Genomic DNA, 18,263 nt, shown 5'->3' with positions numbered 1-18,263 from the left:
ATTTAATGACTACTGGAAAGTACTGTTCATGGGTGTAAGAATAGCATTACTCAAATTTGGTTAATGCAGTGTAAAAACTTGGTTAATGCAGTAATGAAGTTGGTTAATGCAACATCCAGGTATTAAAATTGATTTTTAGCAGTCACCAAACTTGGTTAATGCAGTGTAAAAACTTGGTTAATGCAGTAATGAAGTTGGTTAATGCACGTCCTTACATGAATAGTATCGTCCATAATTTTAAAAATAAAAAATATTTTTTATAAATATTATTATTTTATTTTAAAAAACACTGTTCACTGTATAAATACGGTGAACAGTGTTTGGTGTAAGTATTGGTGTAAGTTTGGGGGTGTAAGTATAGCATTATTCATTATTTTATTAAGAAAATGGAGATAATATATGTTAAATAAAAATATTGTAACGGGGTTGGTGAGAATCGATTTTTGTTATAAAAAGCTTCTGATTGTAATTCCTCTCTCATATTTCCACTTCTTACAACCCCACGTCACAAGTCATCACATCACAACAACTTTCCCATTATCACCTTCTCTATCCCACTCCCTTTCTCCTTTCCCCACCACCAATATGCCTTCCGCCGAACCTTCATCGCTCTCCGGCCAAACCATATGCGTCACCGGCGCCGGCGGATTCATCGCTTCATGGATGGTAAAACTCCTCCTCGAAAAAGGCTACACCGTCCGAGGAACCCTGCGAAACCCAGGCATGTTGCTTAATTTCTTAATCGCGTTTTAATTTTCGATAATCAAATTCATCTGAATTAATTAATTAATATATTTTGACGTGAACATGCATGAAATTTGATTTGATTTCAGATGATGCAAAGAATGGACATTTGAAGGAGTTGGAAGGAGCAAAGGAAAGACTAACTCTGCATAAAGTTGATCTATTGGATCTTAACTCCGTTAAAGCTACCGTTAACGGTTGTCACGGTGTTTTTCATACTGCTTCTCCCGTTACCGATAACCCCGTCAGTTTTCATTCCCTTCATTTTCTTCCTTTTTATTTAAAGAATCTTTTTATTTTCTCAATCAAAGGATCCAATCACAAATAAAACCAATTAAATATTGGTCTGCTAAATCAGAATGGGTTTCATGTATATTAGAAAGAAAATACTTTAAAATAGATATTATATTTACAATTTTTAATTTAATATTGATTATGTTTTTGAGATTAATGTGTATGCCTAAAATAATTTTATATTGTCGTTTATTAAAAAATCATTAATATGTCAATGTTGTCAAATTAATTTTAGAATATATATCTGATTTGGCTAACATAAGTTGCTGATTGGTTGTGTATATGAGAAATAATCAATTAGGTTCATTTCTATAAAAAAAATAGTAGATATCTTATAAGTTAATTTATAACCGTTGAATTTTGTAATTAATCTAGCTTAATGATCCATAGAGAATAAGCTATCAGATTGAATTTACAATAATTAATAAAAAATCAACCTATTTAAATAATTTATAAATGAATTTCTTAAAAAGTATTTTTAATTGATAGTTAGTATTTTTAATTTAGATAACGGAAGTAAAATTGAGAGAAAAATAAATAAATTAAAAACCATTTAAATTAATTTATAAGAAAAGGTAAAAACATGACATTGCCAAACAAAGCTTATTATACACTGATTAGATCCATAGAAAGTACCGTTGTAGCATAAACAGAATCATGTCATACGCTGTGATTATTTGAACCGTTGGTTGGTGGGTCTTATATTTCCATAATTTTTTAATAATATTTCCATAAATAAACCTTGTTTGTTCTCTTTCAAGACAGAATAAAATGAACGTGTGTAAAACTCTATACGACGTGGCATATAAATTTCACACCCACCAACTTTCAAATTAATCTTCCACTATATATCTTTTAAATTAATCTATTACTATTAATAATATAAAATTTCAAATATACTAATTTAATTTTACACGAAAATAATTATTAAATTTCTTATTTGGGTAATGTGTTACAGGAAGAGATGGTGGAGCCTGCAGTGAATGGAGCAAAGAATGTTATCATAGCGGCTGCAGAAGCAAATGTGAGGCGCGTGGTTTTCACTTCCTCAATTGGCGCAGTCTATATGGACCCGAACAGGAGCGTTGATGTTGAAGTTGATGAGTCTTGTTGGAGTGATTTGGAGTTTTGCAAGAACACCAAGGTCAATATTCCCTTCATTTATAAACCACTATTATAGTACTAGTGTCGGTGTTGTGTTCTAGGTGTCCGTGCTTCATAAATTATAACTCATATTCTAATATTCTAATGATGAATGCAACTGATTTGAAATTTGAATATTATAGAATTGGTATTGTTATGGGAAAGCAGTGGCAGAACAAGCAGCATGGGATATAGCAAAAGAGAAAAAGGTAGATTTGGTTGTGGTGAATCCAGTTTTGGTTCTTGGACCATTGCTACAACCCACAATCAATGCAAGCACAATTCACATACTAAAGTACTTAACTGGCTCTGCAAAAACCTATGCAAATGCAACACAAGCTTATGTTCATGTTAGGGATGTTGCATTAGCACACATACTTGTTTATGAAAAACCTTCTGCTTCTGGTAGATACTTATGTGCTGAAAGTTCATTGCACCGTGGAGAACTTGTTGAAATTCTGGCTAAGTATTTCCCTGAATACCCAATTCCTACCAAGTAAGCCACTCTTCAATTATTCTTCCTATTATAATTTTCATTATTAATTAATATGAGCTGGTAGTTCTGTTAGTTCCGGTTAGTTCAGACGAGTCGTTATTTATGCAGAGATATCAGATGCAGAGACACATATTCATAATTGTGACATCCCACTTATTTATTTTCTAAAAAGACAAAATTTCATGCAAGGACACAATATTCATAGTTGTGACAACCTACTTATTTATTTTTTAAAAAGACAAAATTTTATTCTTTAAACTAGTCAGTAAAAAAAAAAAAGGAGCTAGTATAGAATAAAAATTTATAAATGTTGAAAAAAATTGGAAAAGAATTGAAAGGTGACATAGTAGGTATACCAACTTTGACTATCTTATGTTATCTATATTCCATGTTCCATTTCCACCACCTAAATAAAGTATCGAAAGTGAAATTAAAACTATTGGTATTATTTTATAAAGTTGAAATAAGTGGAGCATATGCCTCCTTACCAACCTCAATGTCCTTACTCCTTATCACACTATCTATATTCTATATATTATCTACCTCTTCCATTAATATGGGCATATCTAAATAATTAATATCAATAAAATTTATCCTTTTGTTTTTAATCATTTTATATGTTTGCTAATAAATGTTACATTCAATGTCGGATGATGATTTGCTGCAGTAGCAATATCACACTTCCACGCATTTAGATCATTAGAAACCGTTGAATCAAGATCACACGATTCAAATTTAATATTTTATATTATAAGATTAACATTTGTTTTCCTTGAACCGTTGGATCAAGATCGAACGGTCACCAATGGTCTGAATGCGTGATAATGCAAACTGCAGGGAATTTAATTTCTTCAAGGTCATAACTTGCACCTTGGGTCATATAGGTTCAAAGTTAACAAAGTTAATGTTTTACAATGCAGGTGTTCAGATGAAAAGAACCCTCGAGTGAAGCCACATATCTTCTCAAACAAAAAACTGAAAGATTTAGGATTGGAATTTACTCCAGTGAGTCAATGTTTATATGAAACCGTTAAGAGTCTGCAAGAGCATGGTCACATTCCTGTTCCAAAAGAAGATGATTCTGTAGAAGTCAAATCCTAATCCTTATTCAATTTGTCAAAAAGTTTAATTCATGACAAAAACAGAAGCAGCTTTTAGCAATCTACTAGGTACTGGCTCATGTTGCGCATTATGGACATCTTTCCTACTATAGAAAGGCATCATGCAGATTGTAATTGTCATGTTTGAAAATAATCTCAATATGTTATTGTTGTCCTTGTCAGTGATGTTCTTAATTCACCCTATTGGCTCAATACTTGAGAAGTTCTTGGAAATAGTATTTTGGTTTTATATCATGTACGAGAAGGTAACAGAACTTTCTTTATCTTCATAAATTTGAAAGATTCTTTAGATTTTTGCAGTATGTTGGTTTTAGATCTTTTGTTTTTTCGTTTCATTTTGTTGTTGTATGTTTTAATGAAAGCAAAAGATAAAACTAGTCTCAAAAGGAAGGGGAAAACAACCATGGCAGCGAAGAGAGATACTCAATAAGTCAAACAACCAATAGAACAATAAAGTTATAATCATGAGAGAAATAACTAAATCCCCCTACGAAGCTAGAGAGTAGTAAGAAGATTTCTTGGTAGGAAGGTAAAAAAATCGAGGCTACCTAGAATACCATATCCTAAGCCTGATGCCACCATCTTTATCCAGAGAGAGTGGCTATTTTTCTGATGCCACAATCTTTATAGAGAGAGTGGATATTTCTGAATAACAGAAAGTTGATTGGCAACCATCTCATGTTCTTAAATAAAAACGGATCTCATCCATCTCCGATCCCAAACTAGAACTCGTCTTCCCACAAATCTTCCTTGCTCACAAACCACTCTTGTTGATATGAGATATTGAAAAGTTTACGAAACCTGATTTTGAGCAAGGTAAAATCAACCCTCAAGTCTAGCAAGAAAGATGTGTGAGGATGATTTCCCACCTACTTACTAATACCATTCTCAAACCAATCATAGGAATCGTTTGTTATGGATCCAGTAAGAAGCACACATTTCCCTTAAGTGTACGTACACGTGACATACCCAAGTCTAGAAAGAAACACCATGAAATCTATATATCTATCGGATAAATATTAGACTAGAGGCCCGATACATATGAATCCAATTTCCATCTCTATTTGTCCAAGAGTGTGTTTAGATGATGCATTTTAATAAGGTAATGCAATGTTTCAAAGGAATTTAAAATGATTTGCACAAAATTTATTATTTGGATAAAAAAATGATGAATTGTTAAAGTGATGGAAATTTATAGAGTATTTTATCTAAGTTAAATTTAATCATTTTGAAATGACACCAAAAATCAAAGAATTTGAAATTCCTCTTATACTGCATAAAATGTATTTGTTACTATTATTTCTCCAAATTTTGCAAATTGATCCTCATATTTTCTGAAATTATGAAATTGACTCTACAAATTTTCAAAAAATTGCAAATTGGTCCTTAATAATTTTTAAATTTTACAATTTGGTCCTTTAAATTTTTAAAAATTGCAAATTGGTTCCTACTTTTCAATTTTTTAACTTGGTCCAAATTTTTTAAATTTTATAAAAAATTACCTCAAAATTCTAACAATTATTATCTTAATACTCCATCCAAACAAAATAATTTAAAAATGAATGGATTTCAATTGAATCATTTGAATTGCTTTGAATTTTAAATTCCTTAAAAATTGTCAATTACCTCATCCAAACACACTCTAAAAGAGCCAAATTTACAAAGCAGAGATCTAAACGCACCAGCTACCTCTTAGCTTAGATTTGCAATCATCATACCACTTAACTAAAAAAACCTTAGAATCACCCTTCATTGAAATTCTAGAGGAACCTTCTTTCTTTGAATTCTAAAAATCTTCTACAAGACCTTAACAAATCATTTTTATAAAGGACAAGAACAAAATATGTAAGCCCTTAAGAACTTAATTAAGTAAGATTACTCTACCCCCAGGCTGACATACCTATGTTTCCAAGAAAATAACCTCTTAGATACCATATTAACCAACAAATCCCACGTAATCTTAAAGTAGGGGTTGGCCCCATCAGAAAACAAAGATACCAAAAAGGAATGATCCATTGCCTAAAATTGCGAAATTCATTAACTAAGTTAAAACAAATCGAATCAACATTGACTATTATAAGACTACTCTTTATAAAGTTAACACAAAGTCCACATGCAAGCTCGTAACCCCTCGATGGAAAGCCCTACTGAGCTTGATATTTTGAAGGTGGGAGACTACTAACTTCAAAAACCTCACCCTAAAGACTACTCTTTGTAAAGTTAATACAAAGTCTATATGCAAGCTCCAAACCCCTGAGCATAGCCCTAATAAGCTTTATATTTTGACAATTTCTCATCCCACCCCATAACTGTCTTCCGGAAGCACCTTTTTTTTTTGTAACGTTGTTTTATTCCGTAGTTGCACTTACGGAACTCTTCCGTAGATGCATCTACGGGATTAACCCAGACTCATAAAACCAGAACAACAACACTTGTAAGGATAAAAGATCCATTCATTGATTAAAAGACACATCGTAATTTGAAACAAAAAATTAAAAAAACTAAGAGACTTCATCCATTCTTATTGGCTCACCTAATCTCCCCTTTTTAGAAATAACACAAGCACACGGAAGACCATACGTGATAATAATAGTGCAACCACACTTTGCGCTATAACCACCAAAAGTTCCACCACGTTTGGCCTCGTGAAAGATATAATTCAATCCGGCCTGAGACACATTGCCGATCAATTGAGAGTAAAGGATGTTGTCCTTAAATTGATGCTCCACCACCATAATGCTCCGACCGAAAGAGGTTTGTATGCTCAGACTTTATCAGTCCATGCACAAACAAACTTCTCCTTCACCTTGTCAAGAATGGTGCTTTCAACGTATTTCAATAAATCGAGATATTTTTCACATATTTTCCAAAATTGAAATACAACATCAACATACAATTCTTTTCTCGGCGAACTTGCAATACGAGCCCATGCATCCATTATTTGGTCAACAATCACTTCGGGCTTCACCGGTTTTCCACCTTCGGTCTCTACTTGTTTCGTCCCTAGAGCGGGTTTAACCTTACATCTCACATTTCTTGATACAACCTCTAAGAAACCTGCTTAACACTCTCAAGCATCCAGTTTTGTATGGCTTAAAAGCTTTCTTATGTGAGCACTACGACTTCTTATCATTCAAATTTTAGCTTCTTCCTTAAGCTCCTTTCTTGAACTTTAATGTTTCTTCTAGTTTGAATATCAATCTCAACTAAGCTACTATTCTTAATTTATTGATGTTTCAACTAAGCTACTATTCTTAATTTATTGATGTTTCACCTAACTAGCTTCAGTTGGCTTTACCATGTTGCATCGTTGTACACACACACATATATAAATTTTGACTTCAAGTTCTTCTTTTTCTTTGAGCCAAAAATTTTCTTCAAATTGTACTTAGATATTTCAATTTAGCTTTAGTTTGTATCATCATTTCATCAGCGCTTTGGCTATGCATAGCAGCACCCAACTAGTGGCACAGTCACCAATATTTTTTTAAAGCATTCAGATCTTTAATTTATAGAGCTTGAGAGAATAGTTTCGTTGAAGGGAAGTCTTGGAAACATATTCCAACAGCAAAGTCCCAACGGTCACTTTGAAGGAATGGTCAACATCACCGTATAGAAAAGATGTACTTGTGCCACCTTATCGATGTAGAGGTCATAAAGTTCTTGTACTTTTATTTTTAGCTCAAAACCATTATGATCTTCAGTCTTTCTAATGTCTTCAGAGGCTTCAGAACCTAGTCTTCCTAATTCCAAGATCTTTGTTCAACATAATCTTTATCTTGAGAATCTTCAGCACTTGTTCTTTGAGAAGTAATATCTTCAGAGTCTTCAAAACCCGTTCCATCAGAACCTTGTCTTTAGAAACTCTTTAGAACTTGACCTTTAGATATTTCGTCTTCAGAATCTTCAGAATCATGTAACATTAGAAACACATCAAATTAGAAAGCCTTCTAGGCTTTTCTTATAATGTCTCAATTATAATCTTTAGAACTAACATTCATTAGAATCATTATATTTTGACTTTATCATGTACACATCACATGTTTTGCTCCAGAGTGTTGATATCATAGTTTGATGATGTCATACGTCTTCCTATCAGAGTCAGAATCATTTTGACAACAACCACACACTAGAAAGAAATTATATCATACAAAATTCTTCTCTTAGATAACATGTGCAATTACCATCAAAACTCAAAGGTCAGATGGAGAACCAAATCTTGTTCTTACAATCTCCCCCTTTTTGATGATGACAAACAATGTATTTTGATAGATAATTCTTACAGGATAATCACCATAAGTATATAGAGTCAAAGTTAAGCTTAACGGGCCCCCTGATTCTGTTACTCTCAAAATTCGAATGTTGTTGATGACCATAGTTGTTAGTGTTGGTTTTACTTGATGAATTCTAAATCAGATTGTATGATGCTTGTTAAATCTTTCGTTTAAACTCAATTTGGGAAAATTGGTAAAAGAAATAGGACTACTAATGAAAATGGATTATTATTAAAAATAATTTTATCAACAAAAGGGTATCCATCATCGATCCTTTTGTGTTGATACTTCACAACACAATGGTATTATCGGAAGAAAGCATCAACGCACTTTAAGTGTTGCAAGAGCCCTTATATTTCAATATCACCTCCCTAAAACATTTTGGGCTCATGCTATACCATTTATTGTTTTTCTTATCATTTGTTAACCACCTAAAATTTTAAACCACGACTCGCATTACTTTATTATGTATAATATATTTACGGGTTAATAGTGATTTATCCCCTGTTATATAGGCGAGATTCGAGCTACTCCCAATATTTTTTTTCTGGATTACCCTCTTGAAATATGAAAAGTTCTACGTTTTTGTCCCCTATGACCCTCCCTGTAAAATTGTTTTTTTGTTTACCCCCGACTTTTCATAGTTTTTTAGACACTTCGGGGGTACCCTAAAATTATAGGAGGGTAATCCAAAAAGAAAATTATAGGGGGTAACCCGAATCTCGCCTATATGACAGAGGGTAAAGTATGATTATCCCTATATTTAATTATTAGTATCACTTAAAAGTTTTTGATTATCTTATATTTGTTGTATCTTCTAAACTTGGTCGTACTGAATTTGATTCACGTAGTAGAAAATGAATTGATATATTATACAAAAGGTCATATCATATTTATCTCTCGCGACACTACTTTTTTTAAACATATATTTCCCTAACTCGCTCAATTTTAAACCAACCTCACCCCCATGATTACCCTATATAATCCTAATCACGTATTTTTCTAATCATCCTAAACATCCCACTGAACCTATACCTCTCCCCCTGATCTTCACATAACCACCACTCACCCACATTTTCTCATAATACCAATGTTACACCCACACTTTCTCATATTATAAGCAACCTTCTGCAACAAGTAAATCTCTTTATCCAATACATCATGTTATATCCTATGCTAATTTATAAACTCTCATAAGTGTTTTAACTTAAAGCTTTCTAGTCTCACTGAACCTCTTCTTATACACAAGTTACTACTGACCCTAATACTAATTGAAAGCTTGCCATTAACAACGAACTAGAGTCTTTTACAATTAATAATGCATGGGTCTCAGTACCTTTACTTCCCAACAAACACCTGATTGGCTACAAATGAATTTTTAAATTTTTTCTTTTTGCCAATGGAACTGTTAAGAGGTACAAAGCCTGTTTATTTGCTAAGGCATTCAAACAAATCGAGGGAATTGATTATTTAGAAATTTTTAGTCATGTTGTTAAAATGACTAGTATACACATTCTTCTTTCATTAGCTGCTTCCAACAATTGGTATCCCCACCAACTAGATATTAACACTGTAGTAGACAATGAAATCAAAAATTAACTACTCTTACCACTCTAGGCTACATTCAATCCAAATCTACTCTCTATTAACTAAAGCTAATAATCATTCTTTTACTACTATATTAGTTTATTTCTACGATTTAATGATTGCATCCAATAATATGGTCGAAATAAGAAACTTCAAAATTCTTCTGCACAAAAGATATTGAAAACAAAATATTTTCTCAGTTTCGAAATTGCAAGGACCTCTCAAGGCATTTCAGTATGCCAACACAAATACAGTCTCGATCTTCTTCAACAAACCGACCTCCTAACAGCTACACCAACAATACCCTTATATCCCATAAATTTGACTATAGTAAAGATTCACGTTTATCTAATCCTATTATTTACATAAGCTAGATTGATAAATTAATATGTCTTACACACCCATGTCCTGACATATTTTTCTCTATTTGCATATTGTTTCTACACCTATCAAAATCAAATGCAACTTCAGCGCATCTGGGGGCAACTTACCGCAATCTTTGATACATAAAGAGAACACCAACACAAGGTCTTCATTTGAAGACTTCTTCTATAACTGCATTAACGTGATTCACGGACTCAGATTTGAGGGCGTGTTCAAAACCTAGCTTTACTTTTATCTTGACAGCTCTATCATATCATGGGTAAGTAAAAAACAACACATCGTATATGGTTCCTCAGTTGAAAACATCAGAAATGCTTTTTGAAAACATCAGAATTAATAAAATACCTTTTTCATACGGATATTATTTAATTAAAAACCCCCATCTCAAACTCTCGCTCTGTTGACTTAGATTATGCTAATATCCCCTAACATACGCTCTCGTTGTCCCCCTGAGTTTAAAAACACTTTTTGAAAACAAATAATATCTAATTAGTTTTAATACGCTCTCGCTGTCCTTAAAACTAATGTCCTGTGTCTACTATCCGATTAAATATCTCAAACTCTCGCTCTGTTGATTTTAACCTTAATCAGTTCTAAAATCTCAAACTCTCGCTCTGTTGATTTTATAACTTTAATAAATACGATTAGACACAAAAACCAGAAAAAGGTGATTTTCGATAAAATAATATTTAGGCCAATTTATTTCAGATCCTTTTTGGTTAGATTAATTTACATGCTGATATCTGATTAAATTAGCCAGACATACTTATTAAATTAAACATGCATAAATAATAATAATTAGGCATATTAATTAGCATATAATAATTAATCATGAAATCAATAAGTAAATACTGTAAATTAAAAACTGGAATTAAACTCTGAATCTTCAAGTACTCGAACTCTCCACCACAAGTCGGTTGGATTGTTCTTCAATTAATTACTCAGCAGAAAATAAAGAAGGAAATAAAAGACTTGAATCTAACGTAAGATTAGACCAATTAAAGGTTCACAACAATTTCCGGTGTAGAAATTGTTGTGAGAAAAGATGAACGAAAATAGAAACAGATGCTGGAATTAGAATTGCATGAATGAAAAGAAAATAATACTGAACGAGAAACTGTGGTTGGGACAAAATATGGTCCAACCCCTTTTTGTTGGCCTTAAACTTCCTTTTTATTATGGTTCATGCTAACTGCCTCTTCCCCCTCCTTTTCCCCTCGTTTCTCCTTTTTCTCCTCAAAAATAGGAAGGCTTGACTTGGTTCGTGGAGTGTAAAACAGAGACGTGGATATTCAACTTAAAATATCCTTGAAAGAGTCTTGAGACGGGCGTCTCAACTGCATATTATTTGGCATGACGTGCCAAAGAAGGAACGAGGAAAAAAGAGACGGGCGTCTCAATCCAGGCCCAAGAGGGGGGGTGTCGTTCGTCATGCTTCTTCAAGACGGGCTTCTCAATCCATCAAGGCCCATGCCGCTCGTCAAGGTCAAGGTGGTGCCGTTCGTCATGCTTCTTCAAGTGGGCCACGTGTGAGACTCCATTGGGCCTGGGCTTGGTTTCTTCTTTTATTCTCTTTTTGTTCCCTTTTGCTATTTTGTACTCTCATTTCTTCATTTTCTCATAAAGTCTTCAAATAAATAGATACTTGCAAACATGGTTGTCAAACTCGCGGGTAGACTCGTAAACTCGTACGAGTTTACGAGTCTAGGAAGCGTAAGCGAGTAGACTCGCACATAGAATCATTTTTTGATAGACTCGAATAGACTCGGGTAGACTCGCATAAACTCGTATAGACTCGCGAGTCTATCATGAGTTTGCGAGTCTATTAGTTTTTTTAATTTTGTTTTATTAAACCAATAAAGATCCAAACTCCCCAAGAGATTTTAAACCAGTAAAGAGTGTTGTTCTTTCGTTTTAAGATATTCATTCAGATGATGAATGGATTATTGAAGATCCTGATGAAGATAATGTGCAAACTACAGTTATTGTTGAGCAAAATGATGTTATTCTTAACAATATTGTCTAAGATGATGTTGTTGTTATTAAAGTTATGATGTGGTGGGATGACAATGTTGAGTTAGGTGGAAGTAGAACTTGAATTAATTCAACAATGATTACTGATGAAGAAGTTGATTCATCTGGGGTAGAGTTAAATGATGATGATAATTATGGTGATAATTTCACTGAATTTTTTATGATTGAAGGCATTAGCATATATGTTTTATATTTTTTTTGCTTTATGTAGTAGCCAATTAAGAATATATTAGTACTTTAAGTCTTTAACTACATGCTATGCTATTTTATTTGTTTTATTTTCGAGTTTTTTTGCTAAGAAGTTTTTTATAGAGTATGAAATTTAATTTTTAATGTTAATTTGTGTACCATTATTTATATTTGTGTCATATATGAGGTAATTACAAGTGTAGAAATTTGGGATTGAGTCATATATGTGTTACTTATAGGTTTTTGAAAGTCATTTTTTATTTCCCATAGACTCGTACGAGTTTGCGAGTCGATTCTGCGAGTCGAGTCTATGGACCCTTTACGAGTCTGAGTAGACTCGCGAGTTTGACAACCTTGCTTGCAAAATAAACAAATACCAGCGTAATACAAATACAAAGCAATTAAATTTAGACTAAAAATGGGAAATAATTTAAGTGAATTGAGCTACAAATGCAATACATTTACGTGTTATCCCTCTTAATAAATATGAAACAAAATACAAATGTATTATTAATTTATCAAGTAAGTTTGGTACCAGACGTCTACATTTATTCAATACTTACTACAATCAGTAGGTTTGAAGGAGACAATATTTCTTTTGAGATCATGACCAATTAAATGGTTCATTTGTGCCATGCTTCCAAAAAGGCCTAATCCATTGTTATGTGGTCGAAAAGCAAAACATTCAATTCCCTTAAATATAGTACTAAAGACGCCCTTAGGATCTAACTTAACATCTGCGCCACTAAAATGTGCTGTAATTACAGGGAAATTCAGTTTTTTAGATGTAGTATTATAACAAAGGCTAAACGAATCAGTAGGATCTTGAAAGCGCTCTAGTTTAATAACTTTCTTAACCGCAGATTCTAACTTATGAAAAACATGACGTGGAAGAAGAGATACAGGTGTACCCGAGTCAATTATGATGTTATTAGTAGAAGCATTTGTTCCTTCACGTTTAAATCCCTTGTACTTTATTCTCTTATTTCCCACACTAAAGGCCTTCAAAGTTAGATAGTAATAATCTTTTTGTTGGTTCCCAATCATTTTGACCATAGGAGTTGAAACAACTTTATCACCGGACACAGTAGCAGCATCTCCAAAGTTGAGTTTGCTAGATAAATTAGATGTTCTGTAATACTCATTGACGATTAAACAATATGAAAATTATCATCTGTTAGAGATCCTAATTGCTTTATAATTGACATAGGCCCTTTTCCAAGGCCAACTATACCAGAACTTTTACCGTTATACTCAAAGCCTTGAGTATTAGTATGTGCACATCCTATCACAATTTTAGAAAATGAGATAACAGAACCGGAGATGGAATCCAATGTAAGAGTTTCCACACTAAGATCTCCCTGAGTTTTTGTTCCATGACCATAATCTAATGTATACTCACATGCATCTCGATCATAAGAACAAGAAGCATCTGCCATAGATTTGCATGTTCTTGAAGAACATGGAATATTTTGGTAACTCGAAGATTTTGAAGGATTGAAAATAGGAGATGTTTGGTTGTAACATATATTACAAGGCTTGCACTCATGCCAAATTAAATTACTACCTATATCTAAAAAAGCATAGACCTTAAATGGAGGGGTACCAATCGAATAACTCATGAGATATACACCAACGGAATCATAGGGCAAAGATAACTCAATTTATTAAAAAACATGTAATTATATTAAGTAGCAAGAATAAAGTAGAAAATGGACCAAAATTATTTGTTGAATATTAAATAGTCAAAGATCATCACATGATAAGATTGAGAATTCTTTGTAGATTTGTTGGTCATTTATTTAATTACAATATCAAAGCAGGTTAACATGCATGTATTATGTTATTGATCTTAATTATGATTGTTTTCTGAAATATAAACAAAACTAATTGTATAATGTATATGATTGGTGTCCATCCATAAATAAAGCTACTCTTTTCATTGTCATAAAACTGATTATTTTAACAAAGTAATGTATAATATCAAAAATATGAAAAATCAAAAGAGACATACTAAACCTTCTAAATTTTATTAACATTTTTTACTGTTTTCCAATTTTTTAATTATATTAAAAAAATACATTGTCATTTTTTTATAAGACGTAACATATTAAATTTTTGCTATATTTTATATAAAAACACACCAAATATAAACAAAATATTTGTATAGTTTAATTATATTCTAAAATACTTCTTTAAAGAATAATACTTATAAATAATTATTTAATAAAATTTTTCCGTGCATCGCACGGACACACAATTAATAATATTATATTATATTTTAGTTTGTCTTTTTTCAGATAAATGATAAGCGGGTTATAAATTTAGACATGAGTTTGTTGGAAGATTATTCTCTGTTTTTTTTGTTTATTCTATTATATTTGATTTACTTATTAAAAAATAAATTATAGTATATGTAGATAAATATGTCTTTAATATATATGCAAATATACCAATTTTTGCTTATCATTAGTCCTGATAAAATGTTGTTTTCATTTCTCTTTTAATATTGAAAAATGATTTTCTTAATGTTTTTTAAGTTTCTTAATAAATCTGTTATATTAAAAATGAATTTGTAATATTGATTTTAACTTTTATTTTACGAGACCAAAATCAAAGGTTTCGTATTACATTAATCAACTTTAATAAATAAATTTTAGAGACATTAAAAAAACAATGAGGATAAAAACAAAACAACAAATCTATCATTTTGTATTTGCTAATAGTACATCGTATATGACCTTAAGTACAAATAAGTGATGGCCTCTCTTTGCAATTAATGGTGTATTTATACCCAAGTCCCTTCACTTTTTCTTTGATGATTTGTAAAAATTAATATATTTTTTCTTTAGATCTAACCACCACTGTAAATTCCAAAGCAACACTAATTTTTACCGTCCATCTTATAATTTCGATACTCTTGATGAGTTTAAGATCAACAATAACCAAAATGACACTAACTTCTAACATTGCAAACCATTCAAAAAACATTAAAAATCATTCATCATTTAAAATTAAAGAAAATCAATCAAAACATTTCATCCTCTTTGTCCTTCACAGTCACTACACACCTTTCATACCAAACTCACACAAACCTTATCATTGAACCTGTAACTTACCTCTACACAAAATCATAAACCATTCACAATCTCTTATTGAATTATTGTTGTCCGATGTGTTGGTGACAAGTATCTCCACTGTGAGATAGCTATCTCTTGTATTCCCATCTGCATGCCTTGCCCCAACGGAATATTATCACCATTTGATCTGTTGACCGAGTCAGATCTCATGCTCTGATGGTCCATATCCCTTTCCCCAGGTCAATCTATTTGATCAAGACCCTCTAGTTCCCAACTGTTCCTACATTCTAACAGAATCATTTTCCTGTATGTATTATTATGTTACCCTTAAATATAATAATTGCATTTTATTTTTCTGAAAGGAAGACAAATTCCATAATATATAGACTCATTATGTTGCTTTTAAAAACAAGACACAAAGTTACTGCTAGTTGTCATTTTCAAATTTAAGATTAAGTTCTCTTCCTACTCAGTCAGTCATGAAAAATAAAATAGAGAAACAGTAAAAGAGCTTAATAAGACATTAATTCCTTCATTCATTACTAGTACAAACCAAACAAATACATTGAGATCACATCACAGCACACCTAATAAAACTAGAAATAATGAAAATGGCAATTTATTTAATACTTATATATTGCCCATCCAAGTTGGTAGCTACTTCCTTGGTGGTGGAACGGCGGCGGCGGTACGGCAATTAGGCGGATTCTTGCATGGACAACCGCCACCCATGCAGAGTGGCTGAACCACACGAGCGTGGACGTTGAAGACGGCCGCCATTAGAATGACGAGGAACATGAAGAACGCTTTTCCGAGACTCATGGTGCTTGTTTGTTGCGAGAGAGAGAGAGAGATAGATGGAATGTTATGTAATTTGAGAGTGGTGTGTGATATTGTAATGAGTCGGAGGTGTTTTTATAGTTTAATGGAATGAATGGAAGGTGGGGGAATGAAAGGTAGCCAAACTTGAAAGTCTTGTCTAACAATAAACATCACGCGACTGCACACGTGACCATCTACCAATCTTCTACAGTGTGCAGTGATTAAAGAATAAGACAATGTGAAGTTTTGTTGAAACATAAGTACTAGTAGGTAGTAAGCTATTAAAGTACAAATGAAATGCAAATAGAGTTGTAATTGGAAGTTACACAAACACCATAGATTACAAGTAAACAACAGTTGCTTGGTTAACCAAATAAATGCCTTGTATTAAATGTACATCGAATAATTAAATGCATTGGCTAACAAAAATTTCCTTGCTGCAGCAGAACCGTACCTGAAAAACGAATATTGAACAATTCAGTAAGAAAATAAAAGATATTAAAAATGAATAAAAATTGTATATACACTTCTTTGTTTGCAGTCTAATGAACTTGTGATAAGTTTTGTTATGCAACCAAAGCGGTTATTCCAAATATTTTTAAGGATTTAATGGAAATGCACCGACAGTGTAAAGCAGTTTTACACTGTCAGTGAAATCCAAACCGTTAAATTTTATAAAAATTTGACTTTTTAAAAAAATTAAATATAAAGTATTTATTTTAAGGGTTGTGATGCACTGCCCGTGTAAAAAACTTTACACTGACAGTGCACTACCTTTAAGCTCTATTTTTAAATGGGAACAAGTTTTTTCAAATTATCTTTGACACTTTTTTGTTAATCCAAATATTTTGTAAATAAGAACAAGATTTTAATGATCCAATTTTTTTATAAAAAATAATATATATATTTAAATAATATTTACATATGAGAAAATATTGGATCGATCCAAATAATATTTAATATACAATAATTTTAAAGATAATATATGAATAATTTAAAATATATTATTGATGTATTTCTTTTAAAAATTGAAAATTGGATACAATTTTGTTTTTATTTTTAAAATATATCTTTCTTTTAGAAATAATAAACTGTTTTGGTAAAAAAAAAAAAAACATGTCTTGCAAATGTGTATGATCCTTGCATGAAGCCAAGCTAGAAACTCTATCAAAATGTATATATTACGTTATTATTAAAAACTAATATAAGTAAGTATTATTTTAAAATAAACGAGTTTAAAGTGAATTATTTAAATATTACATTATAAAAAAATGTGTGATCTTTAAAATGTTGAGATTTTATCTCCATATCTTTCTCTATAATAACCTTAGATTAAGGGATTGTGCAGCTGTATGCTTTTATTATTTATCCTTATTTAGAGCTCTCTGATATGAAAATTCTCTCCAAATTTGTAGCTCCATTTTAGTATAAATACAAGTTGTATGTACTCATCTAAATCAATTGAGAGAGTATCAATAATAATATACTTTCTTCTTTCAAGTTGGTATCAGAGCGATACCTATTTTTTTTTCCAGTAAACCTAGCCAAATGAGTGAACCAGTAAAAAATAGTGAAAAAGTCGACGAATCATCTGGAATAAAATCAATTCCAGTTGTTGTTCAATCTGAAGACGTTTTCAATGCTGGAATCGTTCTTGATGAATCAAACTATGATGTTTGGTCACAGTTAATAGAGATGCATATTGCTGAAAGAGAGAAACTCTCTTATATCAGAGGAAAAATGAAGAAACTCGCAGAAACAGATGATGGGTATGAAAAATGGTATGCTGAAAACCAGAAAGTGAAAAGATGGTTATTAATGTCCATGAAACCAGAAATCATGAAGAGGTATTTACGTATACCTACTGCCCATGAAATATGGAGTGCCCTGTCAAAGGCATTCTATGATGGAAGTGATGAATTACAAGTCTTTGCTTTAAACCAAAGGGCTTTTGCTGCTAGACAAAATGGAAGATCTCTATCTGAATACTATGGAGAGCTAATTGAGATATTTCGAGAATTGGATCATCGGGATACAGTGAACATGAAAGATCCCGACGATACAATTGCATATAAAAAATCCATTGATCGGTTGA

At 31.9% G+C, this 18,263-nt stretch overlaps 2 protein-coding genes across 2 annotated transcripts; one reads left to right on the top strand and one right to left on the bottom strand.

The window, feature by feature from the left end:
• Positions 1–471: 471 nt before the first annotated feature.
• Positions 472–3,959, top strand: LOC131654035 (cinnamoyl-CoA reductase 1-like). The gene is made up of 5 exons (XM_058924434.1): positions 472–721; positions 834–988; positions 1,997–2,182; positions 2,325–2,677; positions 3,598–3,959. The coding sequence occupies exons 1-5, from the start codon at positions 586–588 to the stop codon at positions 3,776–3,778; spliced, it is 1,011 nt and encodes a 336-aa protein (XP_058780417.1). The 5' UTR covers positions 472–585; the 3' UTR covers positions 3,779–3,959.
• Positions 3,960–6,562: 2,603 nt separating this feature from the next.
• On the bottom strand, positions 6,563–13,705 carry LOC131651451 (aspartic proteinase CDR1-like). The gene is made up of 3 exons (XM_058921114.1): positions 13,473–13,705; positions 12,830–13,398; positions 6,563–6,855 (listed from the first exon to the last, which is right to left on the bottom strand). The coding sequence occupies exons 1-3, from the start codon at positions 13,703–13,705 to the stop codon at positions 6,563–6,565; spliced, it is 1,095 nt and encodes a 364-aa protein (XP_058777097.1).
• Positions 13,706–18,263: the final 4,558 nt, after the last annotated feature.

The sequence above is a fragment of the Vicia villosa genome, linkage group LG2 (assembly GCF_029867415.1).
Source record: "Vicia villosa cultivar HV-30 ecotype Madison, WI linkage group LG2, Vvil1.0, whole genome shotgun sequence".
NCBI classification, from domain to species: domain Eukaryota; kingdom Viridiplantae; phylum Streptophyta; class Magnoliopsida; order Fabales; family Fabaceae; genus Vicia; species Vicia villosa.
This window is presented reverse-complemented; position numbering and strand designations above follow the sequence as displayed.